We start from the raw sequence: 19922 nt of genomic DNA, 5'->3' as shown, positions 1-19922 counted from the left end.
GAAAGAGTTGAAGGAGGGTATAGTCAAGTTTGTTGAGAATAGGGTATTTGGGCAGAATATGGATAGGATGCCTTGCACAGTGCCTGGCCTATAATAGGCGGATACAGTGCTGAAAAAGACAGGCAGGGTCCCAGGTCTCATGGCATGTACCCTGAGATTTCACTTCTGCACTAAAGGTTCATATTTATGGATATGTAAATATGAAGGTCACTTTTGCAAGGTAAGAGCTGGAGAAGTAGGTTGGTGCCTTGAATACTAGCCTAAGGAGTTTGGACTTTATTTTGTAGATAGTTGGGAACCACTTTCCTATTTAAAAAAAAAAAAAAAGATCAGTGACTCCTTTTGTTAAACTTAAAATTTTAAATGGACTTTTGATATAGGGCAGGGCTTTTTCTTTGATAGGGATCTCCTGATTGAAATTCCTTGTCATCTTTAATAAACTATTTTCAACTTTGCTTTCTGTAACATGGAACAAGAATATAAAGGCCCTTGTATAGCAGCTTCAGTGCACAAGTCCTGTAGATTTTTATTATTTTCCTCTTATTTTTAATTGAGTCACCTTAATATAAAAGCAGTTTTTGAAAGCTCTTTACCTTTGTGGAGTTTTTTTTAAAGCATCCAGCTTTGTTTTATAGAAAAAGTCTATCTTTTGCACTCAAGTTATTTTGGCTTTTGTAATATTTAATTATAGTATATAATTACATTAAGTTTAACTGCCATGAACTGGTTTGCATGCAAACACAACTGACTTTTTAAAATGTAACAAATAATGGAAACAACCAAGAGCCTGTTGGCCAAGAGCTTCTCAAATGCTAGGGGCATCATTAGTATTTTTTGCAGGAAGAAATTCTTTGATTATAACTGGGGGATAGTTAGAGTTTTTAATGAACCTTATTAATGTCACCCATCATATTTTTTTCATTGAAGTATAGTTAATTTACAAACACCCCTCATATTTTAATTACTTGTTTACATTCTGTACACACACAAATCTTCTCAGTGCTTCCAATGACCAGCATAGTGGTGAGAGTCAAAAAATAGCTCTCAGTAAATGCTAATTAAAATTTTTGTAGCACTTTATATTTTATGAAGTGCTTTACATAAATTATCTGATATTAGGAGTTCTAAACTCAGATGCCAAGAAGATGAGGATAATGTGTGAAATTGTGTGAAAGATGATAGTGGTGCCTATGAAGAACTGGTGAGTGCATGCCTTATCTAAAGGTAGTCAGAATCAGATTAAAAACAGATTACCTCCCACCCCAACCCCCAACATTGTACTGGCTAAGACATTTGAGGGGTCTAGGTTTTGCTTTATGTAACATTCATTGCAGATAGGCTTGTGATCTTCTGTATTTTATAGCTGAGGTTAGAAATGTTACTTAACAGGTCCAAGATGACTATGCTAAGTAGCAGCATTGGAATTTAAACCAAAGTCCTCTGATTGTAGCTCCTATGTCTTTATGCCACTTCATGCTCTAAATCTGGAATTGGCATTATTTTCTGTAAAGGGCCAGGTAGTAAATATTTTCAGCTTTGTGTGACATATGGTCTGTCTCAACTATTCAGCTCTACCATTGTAGCACAGAAACAGTCAGACAGTACCGAAATGAATAAGGGTACCTGTGGGTTTTTTTGTTTTGGTTTTTCTTTGGGGGGGTGGGGGGTGCCTGTGTGTTGATAAAACTTTATCTATAAAACAAGTGGCTGCAAAATTTGGCCTTGGGACTTTTGTTTATTGACCCCTGCTTTCAGTCTCCTGCTTTAAATGAAATATGAAGACCAAAGCCAAAGATGGAAAGATTAGGAAAAGATAAATAGCATTTGGTTTTAGAGAATGTACTGTTGGCTTGCAGAGAAGTTTCAAAGCCTTTTGGTTCAGAAACAAAAGAGAATTAAAAGTGGGTATGAGAACAGGTAAGGAAACAGAGGGTAGAACATTAATAGCTTAAATTCTTTTGAGCACATTTTGTACCATACACTGTTCTAAACACATAAATTATTTCACAGTGCTTACCACAACAACTATATGATACAGGTATTATTATTTTTCATCTCAACTTTTTGTTTTTTATTTTATTTTTATTTTTTTTTACGGTATGTAGGCCCCTCACTGTTGTGGCCTTCCCCCTTGCGGAGCACAGGCTCCGGACGCGCAGGCCCAGCGGCCATGGCTCACGGGCCCAGCCGCTCTGCGGCACATGGGATCCTCCTGGACCGGGGCATGAACCCGTGTCCCCTGCATCTGCAGGCAGACTCCCAACCACTGCACCACCAGGGAAGCCCCATCTCCACTTTTTAGATGAGAACATTAAAGTGAAAAGTGTTAACTATCCATTATCACACAGAAAGTGGTAGAACTGGCATTTGAACTCCAGCAGTTTGAATTTTGCATCTTCACTTTTAACCACTACACACTAGTGCCTTAATAGTAGAAGAGATATCTGAAGAAGGAAGATAAAATTTTAAAGCTTATGGAAGTTTTGAAACACAGGAAAAACCTTTGGATAGTGAAAAGAATTGTGAGGCAAAATTGAAGAAGTGTATGTAACACTTTAAATATATCTTTGAGGGAGTCATAACAGAGCATAGATAATACTTTTTACCTTGCTTTAAAAATATCTTGAAGTACATGTTATACTCAATTTGGTTTTCTTTTAAAATTTAGAACTTGGGTAAATAGGGAAATATTTGCGTGAAAGGGCTCATTGTTTTTCCTAGTTAATCTTTAGAAAAAGTGCTTTTGTTACCAAGTCCAAGATCATTCTGCTCAACAAGCAACAGGCTAATAAATTGAGAGGTGAGTTGTTGGGGCAAGGAATAGTGACTTTATTCAGAAAGCCAGCCAACTGAGAAGATGGTGGACTGGTGTCCCAAAGAACCATCTTACCCCAGTTAGAATTCAGGCTCTTTTATAACTAAAAGAGGGGAGGGGGTATGGTTGATTGCTGCAAACTTCTTGGTGTCAAAATCCTTTGTTCTTGCATCTGTTCATGTAGGTCAGGTCATGATGTTCCTGAAAACCTCCAATAAGACAAACTTTATACTCTGTTTGCAACTTATCTCTGTATAAGTAGAAAAGTGTTATACCTTTAAAGGTTGGAGTCTTGAGAAAGGGCTGGCCTGTATATTTCAGGCCATTAGGCAACATGCTTAACTTGTAGCAAAAGCAATAGAATACAAAGGTTAAAGTAAATAAGAAGATACATTATGGAGTCAGATTTGTTCTTTCCTATTATACTTTGCTCTCCTAATTTTCCTTCTTCTGGTGAGTGATCCTTCAGTTTTTTTTTTTTTTTTTTTTAAGGGTCTCTGGGAGTAGTCTTTGACAGAGAAACATGTTCCCCACCCCTGCTGTGGGTTACATAAACTAAGAATTAACCTGAGCTCCATTTTGCAATAGCCTGAAGGAACTGCTTTGCCTGCCTTCTCTCTCTACCCCAATAGGTGGGTTGGGCACTTTCCCGGTCCCTGGGAAAAGGTTGGTCCCCAACCTTTTTGGTACCAGGGACTGGTTTCATGGAAGACAATTTTTCCACGGACCAGGGTGGGGTGGATGGTTTTGGGATGATTCCAGCACATTACATTTGTTGTGCACTTTATTTTTATTGTTATTACATTGTAATATGTAGTGAAATAATTATAATACTCACCATAATGCTGACAGGAGGTGGAGCTCAGGCAGTAATGAGAATGATGGGGAGTGGCTGTAAATACAGATGAAGCTTTGTTCACTTGCCCACTGCACTCAGCTCCTGCTACGCGGCCCGGTTCCTGACAGGCCATGGACTGCTACTGGTCCATGACCTGGAGGTTGGAGACCCTTGCCTTACCAAATGAGATACTTTTATTACTCTACCATAGTTTATGCTCTTTGTTGTAGAATTCATCTAACAAACTCCCTTTGATCCTTAGGGCTTAATTCACATATCACAGATGTCTTCTTTAACCCTTTCTCCCTGCCAGGTGAAATTAATCTTTCCCTCACCTTGCTTTCTTAGTGCTCTGAACATAACCACTGTCTTACCTTTTATCACATTATTTTGCTGTTGTTTACAGTTTTTCTGTTAACTTGTCAATTTCTTAGGCACACTGGATGATTCTTTTTCATCATTACATTTATAGCATGTTATAGAAAGTATGTATTATATTTTTGAATGACTAATTAGAAGTCATGGGGGACATGACAGTGGGTGAAAGGGGATGTTTTAAAAGTCAGAGATTTTCCAGTAATATACTTTGATTATGAATAAGTAGGAGGAGACTGATGGAAAATTGAGTACTGTTGGTAAATGAGAAATTTGACAAAAAAGGAGATGGGACCAGTTTTTCTCTTTTAGTCTCTAGTTTATGGGAAGGAATTCTACAGTTTCTTAAAGGGCATTCTAAAGCAAGTTAAGAAATAATCTAATAGATTAAAAGATAATTCTTAAATTCAAACTGAATATTTTATTAATTCACCTGGGCTAGCATTTCTTAATTTGGGTGTCAGGGTACAGGCAAGGGGTGCAGTTTTGTGGAACAGATCTGTAAAACACTAAATATATTCCCAAGGCTCTTCCTATTTTAAAATAGTCTGCCAGGTTGACAGAGAATGTCAACTTCAGACGGTATAACTATGGTATAGGGGATGTGGTTTGAATGAGTTCTGAGAACCCAGGTTGTGGACCTTGTGGATATATGTTATATGCATGTTATCTTGTGGATATATGTTATATTGTGATGTAATAAGGTATAATGTGTATTTGGTCTTCATCCCCAATTTCTGGCACAGAGCTCCTAAACCCTTGTAATTTCCTTACTGATAGGGTTGTTAGGAACCTCTTCTGTTATAATATTTGGTCTTAGTCCTGGGTTCCACATACGACATCTTCTAAGATTTATAGTGATACATGTCTTTTTATATACCACTGAATAACTGATGGCTGGATAGCTTCAGGATGGGGGCTGGTCACTGGTAAGACCAACACTTGAGTGAAGGGTTGGAACTTTCAACCCTACCCCTCAGCCTGCTGGGAGGGGAGAGGATCTGGAGATTGACTTAATAACCAGTGTTATTGATCTAATCAGTCATGCCTACAGACTGAAACCTTCATAAAAGCCCCTAAACTTCAGGGTTTGTAGAACTTCTAGGTTGGTGGATACATCAAGATGCTGGGATGGTGACTCACTCAGAGAGGGTACTCCTATGCCCCCGAAAACCCCCTCCCACCCCCAACTCTTTGCTCTGTGTATCTCTTCCATTTGGTTGTTTCCTGAGTTGTATCCTTTATAAAAAACCAGTAATAGTAAGGGAAGCACTTTCCTGAGTTCTTTCAGCCACTCTAGCAAGTATCAAACTGGATGAGGGAGTTGTAGAAAGGAACCCCTATTTTGTAACGAGTTGCTCAGAAGTATGGGTATCCCTGACTTGTGTTGGTTTCTGAAGTGGGGGCAGTCTTGTGAGACTGAGCCCTGAACCTGTGGGGTATGAGTAACCTACTTTTTTGTTTGCCTGCTCAATTCCTCTTCAACCTTTAAGATTCAGTTCAAGTTACTTCCTGTGCAGAGTGAGAGTCAAGGTGATTTCTAGGTTTCAGTAGAAGAAATTAACTATGTTAATTTGTAATGATTTTCTAAGACCATTTTTGTAAATTCACTTAGGGTCTATTTTCATCTTATGATGATTTTTGTTTTCTTTTGTAGACTTCGAACTGTAGGGACTCAGATAATGCATATAAAGGTAGTGAAAATCCCATATGCTTCTCTTAGATATATTGTATAGAAGCATAGCATATTGTTTATTTAACTCATGTGTTCAACAACAACTTAATTCAACTATTTAAATCTGTACAACATGTATGTCAATAGAAGGAAGAAGGTAGTACTTCAGATGAATATGTAAGGTTTTCAAGAGGTAAGAGTAAGAAAGCATGTATGTAATTGGTGAATTGGACAGTTAATTCAACCTTAGCCATATAAAAAAGGGATCTTTTTTCTGGGTTAGGTACTCCCCCACCCCATTTATTATTTCTGCTATTGTCAAAATGCTGTTCTTTGAAACTCCAGAGTTCCCTATTATATTAATATGCAAAGTTGTTCTCTCAACTTTTGTTGTTTGCTAGTGCCTTTGACCTTACTTTACATTATTCATTTTTTTCTTTATATATAATCAAAAGAATTCCTTTGTCCTAATTTTTTCTTCTGTTTATTTCCCTGTGTAATTGTGTATCTTTATATGTTATATGGACTGTTGTACTAATGTTGTTATTAAGAGAGTTTTGTGATGAATGTTTCTTCAGTGCTGATAGCCTAATATGATACCTTGATTATGAAAATTTTATATTCTTGAGTCAATGGGTAAACTTCAGGAGCACCTTGAATTTTTGAGGTTTCAGTGAATAATTTTATTTGTTTTTCTGAGAAAATAATCCTTAGCTTTTATCAAATTCTGAACATTGTAACCCAAAACAGCTATGATCCATAGTTGCTTAAAGGGATAGAGGATCTTTGTAGCAGACCCATGCCGTACACTGCTTTTAAAGATAGTTGTAATATCAGTTGTAATGCATTTTCAGTCTTCTAAAGCAGGGGTCCTCGGCCTGTTAGGAACCAGGCCACACAGCAAGGGGTGAACGGTGGGTGAGTGAGCAAAGCTTCATCTGCTGCTACCCATCACTCACATTACCGCCTGAACCATTGCTCGCATTACTGCCTGAAACATACCCCTCCCCCGTCGGTGGAAAAGTTGTCTTCCACAAAGCCACTCCCTGATGCCAAAGAGGTTGGGGAGCACTGTTCTAAAGGATCTGTTGCTCTTGCTAAAATGATTTTCTGCTTTATGAAATTTGAGATACCATAGACTTTTACATTAGTACGAGTGTATTTTCTTAAAAAGTTGATTTCATCTTGTCAACTGTTTGACATTAATCAAATGTATATATATATATGTAATTGCAAGCATTTTTTTTCAGAAATGCGAGATAAAATGAGAAAATGGAGAGAAGAAAACTCACGAAACAGTGAGCAAATTGTGGAAGTTGGAGAGGAATTAATTAATGAATATGCTTCTAAGCTTGGAGATGATAGTAAGTTTTTAAATTTATTGTGTTCATGCTCAGCACGTTTCATTTACAGTTCTTAGTTTTTTAAAAAAAAATATTATGTTTTTTCTGCTGTTCATATCAATCTATGATCTGTTAGTTTTTAAAAAACTTCTTAGGAAGTCTTTTTTTTTTTTTTTTTCTTGCGTTATGCGGGCCTCTCACTGTTGTGGCCTCTCCCATTTGCGGAGCACAGGCTCCGGACACGCAGGCTCAGCGGCCATGGCTCACGGGCCCAGCCGCTCCGCGGCATGCGGGATCTTCCCGAAACGGGGCACGAACCCGCGTCTCCTGCATCGGCAGGCGGACTCTCAAGCACTGCGCCACCAGGGAAGCCCAAAAAACTTCTTAGGAAGTCTTAATGACAATTTTATTTTGAGAAGGACTTATAATTGTTGGTAGTAGTGAAGCTATCAAATAGGCATTTCTGTTTTAAAGCTCACAAGGCTGTAGTCCTGGTCAAGTCAAAATGTATTTTATGATGATCTTTTGAAACAGTAAAAGTATTAAATAATTAGAGATTTTTTTTTACCTTATATTAAAATATTTTGCATTGCTGAAAACATAAGGTTGCTTTCTTTCCTTAATTCCAGATGTAATACAATAAATCAATTTTCAGTTATGAGTAATGTTCTTTAAAATATCAGAAACAGGAAGAATTTATTATCTAATTTCTGTTCTGAGATTTTTATATTCAATTCAGTTTTTTCCTCTGTGTATCTAGTTTGGATCATATATGAACAGGTGATGATTGCGGCCCTCGACTATGGTCGGGATGACTTGTCATTGGTAGGTATTTAAACTTGTTATATTTTATTTTATATTTAATTTGCTTCATAAATTATGTGTAAGCAGTTAGTATATGGCTGTATTGAATGCTTTCTGTAGGTGGTTTTCAGTGCTACTCTTTTTTTTTTTTGCGGTACGTGGGCCTCTCACCACTGTGGCCTCTCCCACTGCGGAGCACAGGCTCCGGACACGCACGCCCAGCGGCCATGGCTCACGGGCCCAGCCGCTCCGCAGCATGTGGGATCCTCCCAGACCGGGGCACGAACCCGTGTCCCCTGCATTGGCAGGCGGACTCTCAACCACTGCGCCACCAGGGAAGCCCTCAGTGCTACTCTTGAGTAGCTGGGACTAGCTAGGTACTTTGGGGCACAGTATGTTTTTATAGCTTTTTAACAATCCTGAGAAGTAGATGTTTAGTATCCCAGTTTCACTGAAGAGGTTAAATTAGTTGGTGAAGGTTATCCACTTAATAGGTGAATTATGCCATATTATAGAGTTAAAAATAAGAAGCATATAGTTTAAAACATTTATTTTTGGGGTTGTTAAATGACTTACGTAATATATAATGTTAAGTACTGTTTTACAATGTTTTAAATGTATATGTTAAATTAATAGAAAATCCTGACATTCACAGAACATGACTTAAAATATTAATATTAGGGGGCTTCCCTGGTGGCGCAGTGGTTGAGAGTCCGCCTGCCGATGCAAAATGCCTAGGTAGCAACAAAAAATAGCTGTTTTTTCATCACAATGCTTTACCCCTTATTGGTAACAAGGCAAAGATGTACACTCTCATCAGTCTAATTCAACTTTGTGAAGGAAGTCCTAGACAATAGGGCCAGGTCACCAAAAAAAAAAAAAAAAAAAAATTAATATGAGGTATGTAAGTGGGGCCTGACACATTATGGAAGTAATTTTTAATTTTAATTTAATTTTAAAATAAAAGAATGATAGCTGTATTTTTAAACACTCATGTGCTAGGTGCTGTGCTAAATGCTTTACATCATGGTTTATTTAATCTTTATAATTATTTCTTAATTTGATTTGTATTTGATACTATCACTATATTCATTATATAAATCAGGAAACAGTGGTTTCTGTTCTCTTGTTCTGTAATTCTGAGCTCTTAAGTGCTCCTTCACACTGCTTCCTCATTTAAGCCCAAAAGAAATACAAAAAAACCAGAAAGTAGAAATACCCAAGAACATATGCATGTCTAATTAGCTTTGTCCTTTTCAAGGTAATTATGTTATGTTGACTATACACATAATTCCAGTGGAGCTACCAGTGATAAAAAATATTCCACGAAACCGTTGTATTACATTTAGAACCTATGAGACATAGTCTTTTGAATACCAACAGAGGTCGCAGCTTATATCTTGAGGGAAATTTTGAAATTTTTTTTTGTGTAGCAAAATGCCATTTGGTAAAGTAGGAGATTAAGTGAATAGGTAATAACTTCTTTTGTAACACAGTATTTTTTTTAATGGTTCAGAAGTTCAGCACAGTTAGCTTGATTGAACAAGTACTATGAGTTTTTCATGATGTCAGAGAAATAAATGACCATCATCTTCAGTTTTGACTAACTTGAATATTTTTCTTATTACAGAACTTATAGCCATAGACTTTGAAGCTATATTTTCAGATCATATTAAAATTTACTTTATTATTGGTTAATAGTTTCTTCATTAGTTAAAGGCAAAACTAATCAGTTATGCTTGGGGGAACTAGAGTGGACCATTTTTATTATGCTTAATATTTCTAGCACTTCCAAGACTCTTATAATCCCTTATAGGTTGCTGAGAACATAGTAGGTGCTCAATAAATATTTATTTGTGTAGTTGAGTTGATGGGTGAATTATGGATATCTGCCAAAAGGAGATTGGTATTCCATTGATATGGTGTCTGTATTTTATGACCCCAAATCACATGTGTACTGACAAGGTGATTGATTAGAATATGACTTCAACAGAGCAAAATTAAACAAAGTGTTAACAGTATTTGCTAGGGACTTGAGGTTACTACCGAAAAACTTAATTTTTATCAAGAGAATGTTTGTGCAATACTTAGGAAGAAAAGGCCAGGAAGCAGTTGTAGTTATTTAAGTGGTGCCTGACACATTATGGAAGCAATTTTTAAGTGATATGGTAGTAGTATTTGAAGAGTTATTAATGGACCTCATAATCTGCTCATTTTCTTAGTTAAGAGCTTGATCAGTTTCTGAGAACTGATTTTTGTCCTCACTGTAAGTTCAGAGTTCTTCTTTCACCCCATTATTCATTACTGATTAATTTCACTTATGTCATTAGATCTCAGTAATGAAATTTTTTAAGAAAAACATTGAAGACTATGTAAGCCGTTCCTTGTAACCCATTTAGTATATGTAGTGTAATTACTACTCTTCGAGTCCTTTTTACCAATATTTTTTTTTCTAGTTTTGTCTTCAGGAGTTGAGAAGACAGTTCCCTGGCAGTCACAGAGTCAAGCGACTAACTGGCATGAGATTTGAAGCCATGGAGAGGTAAATGAATCTTGTAAATAGTGTGATCCTGTTTTAAAATGGCAAACATAGGGTCTTACATTTAGGTCCTTCTATACCTGTGGCAACATCATTAATTGTGCAAGATCTTTTGCTAGTGAGCTTCAGAATAGTGTCAGAGTGCTTCTCAGCCTAAATCCTGCCAAGTTACTCTCCTTAAACAGGATTTGACATAAGAGTGTAATCCATTTACCATCTTTGGCCTAGTGGATTGGGATCATGCTTTGGAGTAAAATAGGCTTCCTATTCTGTTTCTAAGGATTTATTAGCTATTGACCTGGCAAATTATTTAAGATTTTCAGCCTTACTCCTCTGTAAAACAAGAATATTACCAACTTGTCAGGGTTGTTTTGGGAATTAATAATGATACATGTGTAGTGCCCTCACAGGCACTCAAGGTATAAAAGCTATTATTATTATTATTTTATTTATTTATTTATTTTTGCAGTACGCAGGCCTCTCACTGTTGTGGCCTCTCCTGTTACGGAGCACAGGCTCCAGGCGTGCAGGCTCAGCGGCCATGGCTCACGGGCCCAGCCGCTCTGCGGCATGTGGGATCTTCCCAGACCAGGGCACGAACCCGCGTCCCCTGCATCGGCAGGCGGACTGTCAACCACTGTGCCACCAGGGAAGCCCTATTATTATTTTTTTAATTGAGATATAATTGATATATAACATTGTATTAGTTTCAGGTGTATAACATAATGATTTGTTAAATGTGTACTTTGTGAAATGATTACCGCAATAAGTTTACTTAACATCCATCATCATAGTTATAAATTTCTTTTTTCTTATAAGAATGTTTAAGGTTTACTCTGTTAGCAACTTTAAGATGTACAACACAGTATTGTTAACTATAGTAAACCATGCTGTATTATATCCCCAAGACTTAATTTATCTTATAACTGGATGTTTGTACCTTTTGACCACCTTCACCCACTTCTCCCACTCCCCATTCCCTCGTCTGGCAACCACTAATCTGTTCTGTGTATCTGTGAGCTCAGGTTCTCTTTGATTCCACATGTAAGTGAGATCATACAGTATTTATCTTTCTCTGTCTGACTTATTACACTTAGCATAATGCCCTTAAGGTCCATCCAGGTTGTCATAAATGGCAGAATTTCTTTCCTTTTTTATAGCTCAGTAATATTACATTGTATATACAGTTGACCCTTGAGTAACATGGGTTTGAATTGTGTGGGTCCACTTAGTACGTGGATTTTTTTCAATAGTAAATACTACAGTGCTACACAGTCTGTAGTTGGTTGAATCTGTGGATGTAGAACCTTGGACATGGAAGGGCTGATTTTAAGTTATATATGGATTTTCCTTTTTTTAATTTAAATTTTTATTTTTGGCTGTGCTGGGTCTTTGTCGTGGCACGCAGGCTCTTCATTGTGGCACATGGGCTTCTCATTGCAGCATGCGGGCTTCTCTAGTTGCAGCACGCGGGCTTCTCTAGTTGCGGTGCATGGGCTCAGTAGTTGTGATGCGTGGGCTCTCTAGTTGTGGCATGCGGGCTCTAGAGCATGGGGGTTCAGTAGTTGTGGCATGTGGGCTTGGTTGCCCTGTGGCATGTGGGATCTTAGTTCCCCAGCTAGGAATTGAACGTTCGTCCCCTGCATTGGAAGGCGGATTCTTAACCACTGGACCACTAGGGAAGTCCCCTATGTATGGATTTTCCACTGTGCCATAGGTTTGGTGCTCCTGACCCACATGTTGTTCAAGGGTCAGCTGTACTTACACCAAACTGTTTTAGCCATTTATCTGTCGATGGACACTTAGGTTGTTTCCATGTCTTGGCTGTTATAAATAATGCTGCAGTGAACATGGGGGTTCAAATATCTTTTCAAGTTAGTGATTTTATTTCCTTTGGATAAATACCCAGAAGTAGAATTGACTAGATCAAATGGTAGTTCTGTGTTTAATCTTTGAGGAACTTTTATACTGTTTTCCATAGTGACTGTGCCAATTTACATTCCCATCGACAGTGCACAAGGGTTCCCTTTTCTCCACATCCTTCCAACACTTGGTATGTTTCGTCTATTTGATAATAGCCATTCTAATAAGTATGAGGTGATATCACATTGTGGTTTTAATTTTCATTTCCCTGATGATTAGTGATGTTGAGCACCTTTTCATGGACTTGTTGGCTATTTGTGTGTCTTCTTTAGAGAAATGTGTATTCAGTTGCTCTGACCCCTTTTACTTGGATTGTTTGTTTTTTTTTAATTGAATTATATAAGTTCTTATAATATTTTGGTTATTAGCCCCTTATCAGGTATGATTTGCAAATATTTTCTCTGATTCCATAAGTTGCCTTTTCATTCTGTTGATGTTTTTCTTTGCTGTGCAGAAGCTTTTTAGTTTGATGTAGTCCCACTTGTTTATTTTTGCTTTGGTTGACTTTGCTTTTTGTGTTGAATCCAAAAAATCATCACCAAGATTGATGTCAAGGAGCTTACCACCTACATTTTCTTCTAGGGGTTTTATGGTTTCAGGTCTTATGTTCAGGTCTTTAATCCATTTGAGTTGTTTTTCTGTATGGTGTAAAGATAGTTTCATTCAGGCTGTCTAGTTTTCCCAACACGGTTTATTGAAGAGACTGTTTCTCCCCCATGATATATTCTTAGCTCCTTTGTCATAAATTAATTGACCAAATATGTGTGGGTTTATGTCTGGGCTGTCTGTTCTGTCCCATTGATATGTGTCTGTTTTTATGCCAGTACCATACTGTTTTGATCACTATAGGTTTGTAATATAGTCTGAAATCAGGGAGCCTGATCCCTCCAGCTTTGTTTTTCTTGCTCAAGATTGCTTTGGCTACTCAAGATCTTCTGTGATTCCATACAGATTTTAGGATTATTCTATTTCTGTGGGAAATGGCATTGGAATTTTAAGAATTGCACTGAATCTGTAGATTGCTTTGGGTACTATGGACATTTGACTAATCTTAATTTTTCCAGTCCTTGAGCATGAGATAATCATCTCATTTATTTGTGTCTTCAGTTTCTTTCATTAGTATCTTACAGTTTGTAGTATATAGGGCTTTTCAGCTCTTTGATTAAATTTATTTCTAGGTATTTTATTCTTTTTGATGCAGTTATAAATGGGATTGTTTTCTTAATTTCTCTTTCTGATAGATTCTTATTAGTGTATTGAAACACAACAGATTTTTGTATGTTAATTTTGTATCTGCAACTTTATTGAATTTATTAGTTGTAACAGTTTTTGATGGAGTCCTTTGCACCAGTAAGCTCTGATTGTATTCACCTCTCTCGCAATATTGGATGCAGTGGTTTGCCCTGTAACTTTAATTGTCTGATGGATCTAAGAAGAGTTGTTGGGTCAGCTTTTTTCTTGCGAGGATGGGAGTGATGACTTTCAAGGTCTTTATGTGCCAGACCAGGAACCAGAAATCTTGAGTATCTTTTCATGCAATAATTGGCCATTTATATATGTTCTTTGGAGAAATGTTTGTTCACATTGTCTGTTTTTAAATTGGGTTACTTTATTTATTTATGTCTTTTTATTATTGTAAGAGTTCTTTATGTATAGTCTAGATACAAGTTTTTTATCATATATATGATTTGCAAAAATTTTCTTACATTATGTGAGTTGTCTTTCACTTGCTTAATGGTGTCTTTGATTACAAAGGATTTTGATTTTTTGATGAAGTTCAGTTCATTTTTTCTTTTGTTGCTTCTCATTGTGGTGTTATTTCTAGAAACCATTGCCTAATTCAAGGTCACAAAGGATTACACCTCTTTTCTTCTAACACTTTTATAGTTTCAGTTTTTGCATTTAGGTCATTGACACTTTTTGAGTTAATATAGTATGAAGAAGGTGTCCAACTTTATTCTTTCTTTTGTGGATATCCCGTTGTTCCAGCACCATTTGTTGAAAAGACTGCTTTCCCCATTTAATTGTCTTGGGCAGTTAAATCAGTTCAATGTAAATGTGATGTTTTATTTCTGGGCTTTCAGTTCTGTTCCATCGATATATATGTTTATTATATACCACACTGTAACGATCCCAATTTTGATATTGTAGCTTTGTAGTAAGTTCTAAAATTGGGAAGTGTGAGTCCTTCAACTTTGTGGGGTTTGTTTTTTCAAGATTATTTTGTCTGAGTCTCTTAAATTTTTATATTCATTTTAGAGTCAGCTTGTTGTTTCTTACCTTTTTAACTTGGTGTTTTAGGTGATACAGGGTTAACTTGAACCTCAATTGTAGCAGCTTTTTTCACATAGGATCTATTGATATAGTTTTTCTTAACCCTTTTATTTCTTGGCTTTTGGCTTATGTGTTTATGTATATGTATATTTTAATATCTTTGGATCTTCTCAGCAAAGGGCATGGATAAATAAAAATAAATAAAGTAGTATTATTATAGGTTAGCAGAAAATAATTTTGAATCAGAGGACAGAATGGAAGAAATCTGCAAAGGATTGCTCCTGAATCAGTATTCCACTCTAATACCACTTTTTTCAAGTAGTATGAGTTCCTAGCCTGTTCTTAAAATTTGTGAATAGCAAAGCACATCCCAGAGTCCAAGATGAATGATTTTTCAAATTATCTCTTTAACACATTTTAATAGTTATCATTCCTCTACCCTCTTTCCAGCCATACAAAAAATTGATACGGTAGCAATAATTTATTTTTAAGTATTAACTCAGGTTTCTAAGAAACCTAGTGAACTTTAATTTCTTTAAGCTTTTATTCTTTAATTGAAACTCATGTCATCATTTTACCTAGTAAGGTTTTACTGTTTTTTTCTGAAAGAGTGGCTGTTATATGTTTTTGTTACATAGGACCTTTAACCATTGATTCTCATACATGATTGTGTGAATTAGAATTATCTGTGACATTTAAAAAATATGTAGTTGCCTAGTCCTCACTACTGAAATCAGTCTGTTAGGGGTGTAATGCAGGAGAATAGACAGGCAGATTTGAGAATGTTGCTGACTAAAGGTAAATTTTTATGGACCTTCAGTGTATTAGTCAGGACTCTCTAGAGAAACAGACCCAGTGGGATGTATGTATATTTATATGTGTGTGTGTGTGTGTGTGTGTGTGTGTGTGTGTGTGTATACATATACATATATATATAAAATGGAGATTTATTATGAGGCAGTTATGGAGGCTAAGAAGTCCCAGGATCTGCTCTCTGTGACCTGGAGACCCAGGAAAGCTGGTGCTGTAATTCAGTCTGAGACCAGGTCTGAAGGCCTGAGGACCAGGGGAGCCAATGGTGTAAATCTCAGTTTGAAGTCTGAAGGCAAGAGAAAGTGAGATGAGATGTCCCAGCTCCAGCAGTGTAAGGCAGTAAAAAGAGGTAAATTCTTCCTTCTGCCTTTGTTCTATTCAGGCCCTTGAGGGATTGGATGGTGTCCACCCATATTAGGGAAGGTAATCTGTTTTACTGAGTCCATGGATTCAAATGCTAATCTCATCTGAAACACCCTGAGACATACCCGGAAATAATATTTGATCTCAGCACCCTGTGGTTGACACATAAAATTAATCATCACACCCAGTTTTTACATAAATTACTTTTTTTATTATAATATAACTTAAATATGTTCAAATATAAAACCAGTATTAGTGCCTTACATGTATATTTTCATATAACTGTGAAAACAATGTATGGTTTCTAATAAAATACCAAAAAAACTAGAAAGTACTAAAATTCAAATTATCATTCTATTAATGAAGTGAATGAATAGTTTCCTCTGTCATTTCCAATATATTTCCTAGAAGTTATATAGTTGGGAAAAGATCCCCAAGTGATTCTCATGTACTGTGTCTTGTGAGAACCCGTGCTCTATGGCATTAATTTTGCCCTTGTTTATATACTGTTTATATACTTTATTTTATACTTATTTAATGATATTATTTTCTCTTTCTCCATAAGTTGCAGGTTCTTATGAGGCTAGCATACCTACTATATAATCATGTGTTTGAGGTCCAAACTAATTTTCTTTTTTTGAGCTATTGCTAACTCTGATTAACTTAGTGTACAGTGATGTTATTTGGCCTTTGCATGGTATGGACATATTTACAAATTAAGTCTGATTTTATTTTTCTCAGTAGTCTGCTACAGTAGTCAAATATTCTTACCTACTGGCATGACCACAACCACAGATACAGGCTTGGTCACTAAAATTGTGGGCTGGTGTTTGATTAAAAGATGTGTCACCATGATGATATAGAATATTCATGTGTTGAATAACATTAAGAGAAAAACTTAAAATTAAAAAATTATCATAGGGAACTTAAGAATAGATCACAAGAGTGTATCTGCCGTCCCTAGTTTTATAAATACTGCTGTAAAAGTGTTTAAACATCGTTTTTTGCTTTCTCTAAAGATCTATATCCGGAAGTGGAGAAATTGATTGGAAGGGAGTTGGGGGTTGTGGATATGGTTAGGAGGGAATTTCAGAATCACTCGACTATTTCCTTGTATCCCAAATAAGATCACAGTGTATAGGAGTATATTGTTAGGTAAAGTTCTTTATGTGATTTCTGATGTATCCCTCCCTTTGATTCACTATCATATAATATTAATTTTGGCTTCTTAGTTATATCCTGCCATATTTGATTATTTTTTCATTTGATAAACTTGTTAACTATTTCCCATATGAGACTAACCCAGCAAAGTGTATTATGTGTGCATACTTAATAGGTATTTAATGAATTGAACTTCACCAGCTCAACTAAGAAAAGCTGTCATAAATATTTATTAAAGGAGAACTAATACTTAGATCATTTCCTTGTGAATATATTTGTTAAAATTAAACTTTTTTTCATGGTTTATAAGCTGTAATTCTATGTATAACTAGGACCACAAAGGTGTTTCTTTGAGCTGCTAGTTTTTACCTTTGTATTTAGGCCAAATTGAATCAGTATGTTTTTGAAGTAAGTTTTTCTATAAATACTTTATACATTTTTTTTTTTGCTTAGAAAATGACATTGTAGCAAACTTGCTGTCATGTGAAGATCAGAAGAGGCTTAGTAGCAATTGTGAATGCATATAAAGTCCTTCCAGTTTAATCATTTTCTGTATTTACTATTTGTCACTAAATTTTAAGGTAATGATTCTTGATATTTGTTTTTCTTTTTAAATAGATATGATGATGCTATACAGCTATATGATCGAATTTTACAAGAAGATCCAACTAACACTGTAAGTTAGCTGGTTGTGCTGAAGATCAATTCGTTTTAAGAAGTGAAATTAATTTATTTTGGAAATAATGAAAAAAAACACATGGAACCATGTTCTATTTTGTTATTTTAAATATTTCATGATGAGCTATTAAACAAAAATAGGTTTAAAACTCTTCAGTAAAATTTGATTTACATATCTCTTATTAGAAAGAAGCTAGTTGAAATTTAGAAAGAATGAATTTTATGTGCTTGCAAAAAAAAACACCTAGCAGAGCTTATTGTTTTTGTAATACTTTGAAGTTTATGGAATACTAACTTCTCTGGTTTGGGTAGTTATATTTTAGTTGTCTTCATCAAAAATGAAAGACATCACCTCAGTAATTAGTATATGGAATTGATTAATGAAGGCTTTTTTTTTCAGTTTTGCTTTCTTCCTTATACCTGAATAGGGATATATATATATATGTATATGTTTTCCTCAAGATAACATCTTTAATTTATTCTGATTTTGAACAAATATTTATCTCAGTTTATTGGGCAGAAGATTTGTTTCAAATATACTTATGTAGTTTATCTGTTTTCAAAACATCCTGGTGAAAAATTTTTTTTTAATATTGAGAACCTTTTAGTTTACTATATTGGCATAATGGCTTCCCTCAGACTTAACCTTTTACTAAATGAAAAGTCAGAGGCGCTAGATAACGTATCAGGCGTTTCAATGTTTCATATTATTCTATCCATGCACACATATGCCTGCTAAAGTAAAGTAAATATTTTTAGAGTTTTTAAATAATAATCAGTTTGAGTTTATTTTTTCCCTTTATAGAAACAGATTGTTAACACATAATACAACTACGTGAAGGTTTTCTTATTTGCCAAGTAGTTTATCAAAAATATACATTTTAAAAAGTCATATAATGTATGATTGTGGATTAAAAGATGCAGAAATACTGATTGAACATTGGTAACTTGATTCATTTTAAATTATTTATGCTAAGTTTGGAAGTTAATATTGAAGTATGCAATTTTTAGATAGCATTTATACCAGGCATTTATTGGTCATAAATCCCTGATCTCTCCTTTCCCCTTTTGTTACCTATAGGAATATGTATTTTTTTTGCTTCAATAATATTTTTTCCCAGCTTTATTGAGATATTATTAACATTGTGTAAGTTACACAACTTGGTGATTTGATATGTGTATATATATATTGTGAAATGGTTTAGATTATTGCTTTTAATACAGTCTCACCCCAGGGGTATTTTCTCTGGAAACCTTCTAGGTGTTGTGTTTTGTTTTGTAGATATTTGAATGGTAAGGATTCATCATTTTGTGAGGATTCTCAAAATATAGAAAGTTCAGGGAAAATTTTGACAGAGCTGCAAGCCTAACTGTTATTAAAAAATAAGTTAATTTAGATATCCCAAATAAAAAGAGAGTTGAAATTGAGAAGTTCTGAATAATCTTTAAATCTTATTTATCCTAATAGCTTGCCATCTGTCTTAATAAAACAGTCCCTTATAAAAAGCCCCATTTTTCTTTTCCTAGAGATTTTCTCATGTACTTATTTCAGCTCTAAGACTTTACCACAGTTTCAAAGGTATTCATTTTTTACACAGTGATATTTCTGTGTAATATGAAATATGACATCAGATTTCTGAAAATTTGTTTCATGTAGTTTTCTCATACTAGTTTAAAAGATTAATAGTTTGTAATTTATTTTTTTGAATTAGGAGTCATATTTTACTTGTCAGTTTAAGTTGGGCATATTTTAAATAAATTATTTCACTACTTCAGGTTCTCAGATAATATGTAACTAAATATTATTCTATCTTTGTAGTACTTGCCATGTTTTATGGTTTGGCTCCCCTCATAGACTATGTATGAGGGGGTAATAACTAAATTATTTAGTTGTTAGGTAAACATTTTAGAACAAGGTAACTAAATTCAGCTTTGCTAGATGTACTATTCTTTCATCAAATATTATTTTTATCTAGTCTCCCCTCAGTCCCTTCTGTCCTTCTGTAATTGTTTATTGAGTACCTGTCAAGAGCCATGAAAATGTTGGTGTTACTAAGAATAAAGACACTATTTCTGTTACTGTATCCATAGAAAGCACTGTGTTAGACATTAAGGGAGAAAAACAAAGCCATTTAAGACCTAGAACTAATAAAGTCTAGTAGGGGAAGACTTTCCTTATATTAAACAGTAAAGTTACTATGTAGAAGACACGATAGTTATAATTCAAGCTTTTATACTGTAGAGCTTTGCATAGTCTGAAACTGATCATGTGACTCTTTCATCTGCTTCTGTGTTCCTATATATCCAGTATAGAAATGAGG

At 35.3% G+C, this 19922-nt stretch overlaps 1 protein-coding gene across 1 annotated transcript in view; it reads left to right on the top strand.

Moving 5' to 3' along the window:
- EMC2 (ER membrane protein complex subunit 2) overlaps window positions 1-19922 on the top strand; it is a 51803-nt gene that overhangs the window by 3095 nt on the left and 28786 nt on the right. Inside the window, exons 2-5 of the mRNA XM_007446530.1 lie at window positions 6954-7067; window positions 7807-7871; window positions 10307-10392; window positions 17542-17599. Of these exons, the coding sequence (XP_007446592.1) occupies window positions 6954-7067; window positions 7807-7871; window positions 10307-10392; window positions 17542-17599 (323 nt within the window). The remainder of the gene's footprint in view (window positions 1-6953; window positions 7068-7806; window positions 7872-10306; window positions 10393-17541; window positions 17600-19922) is intronic.

This window comes from Lipotes vexillifer, unplaced genomic scaffold (genome assembly GCF_000442215.2).
Source record: "Lipotes vexillifer unplaced genomic scaffold, Lipotes_vexillifer_v1.1 scaffold327, whole genome shotgun sequence".
NCBI lineage: Eukaryota > Metazoa > Chordata > Mammalia > Artiodactyla > Lipotidae > Lipotes > Lipotes vexillifer.
Note: the sequence above shows the minus strand (reverse complement) of the source record. Positions and strands in the feature narration are given on the sequence as shown.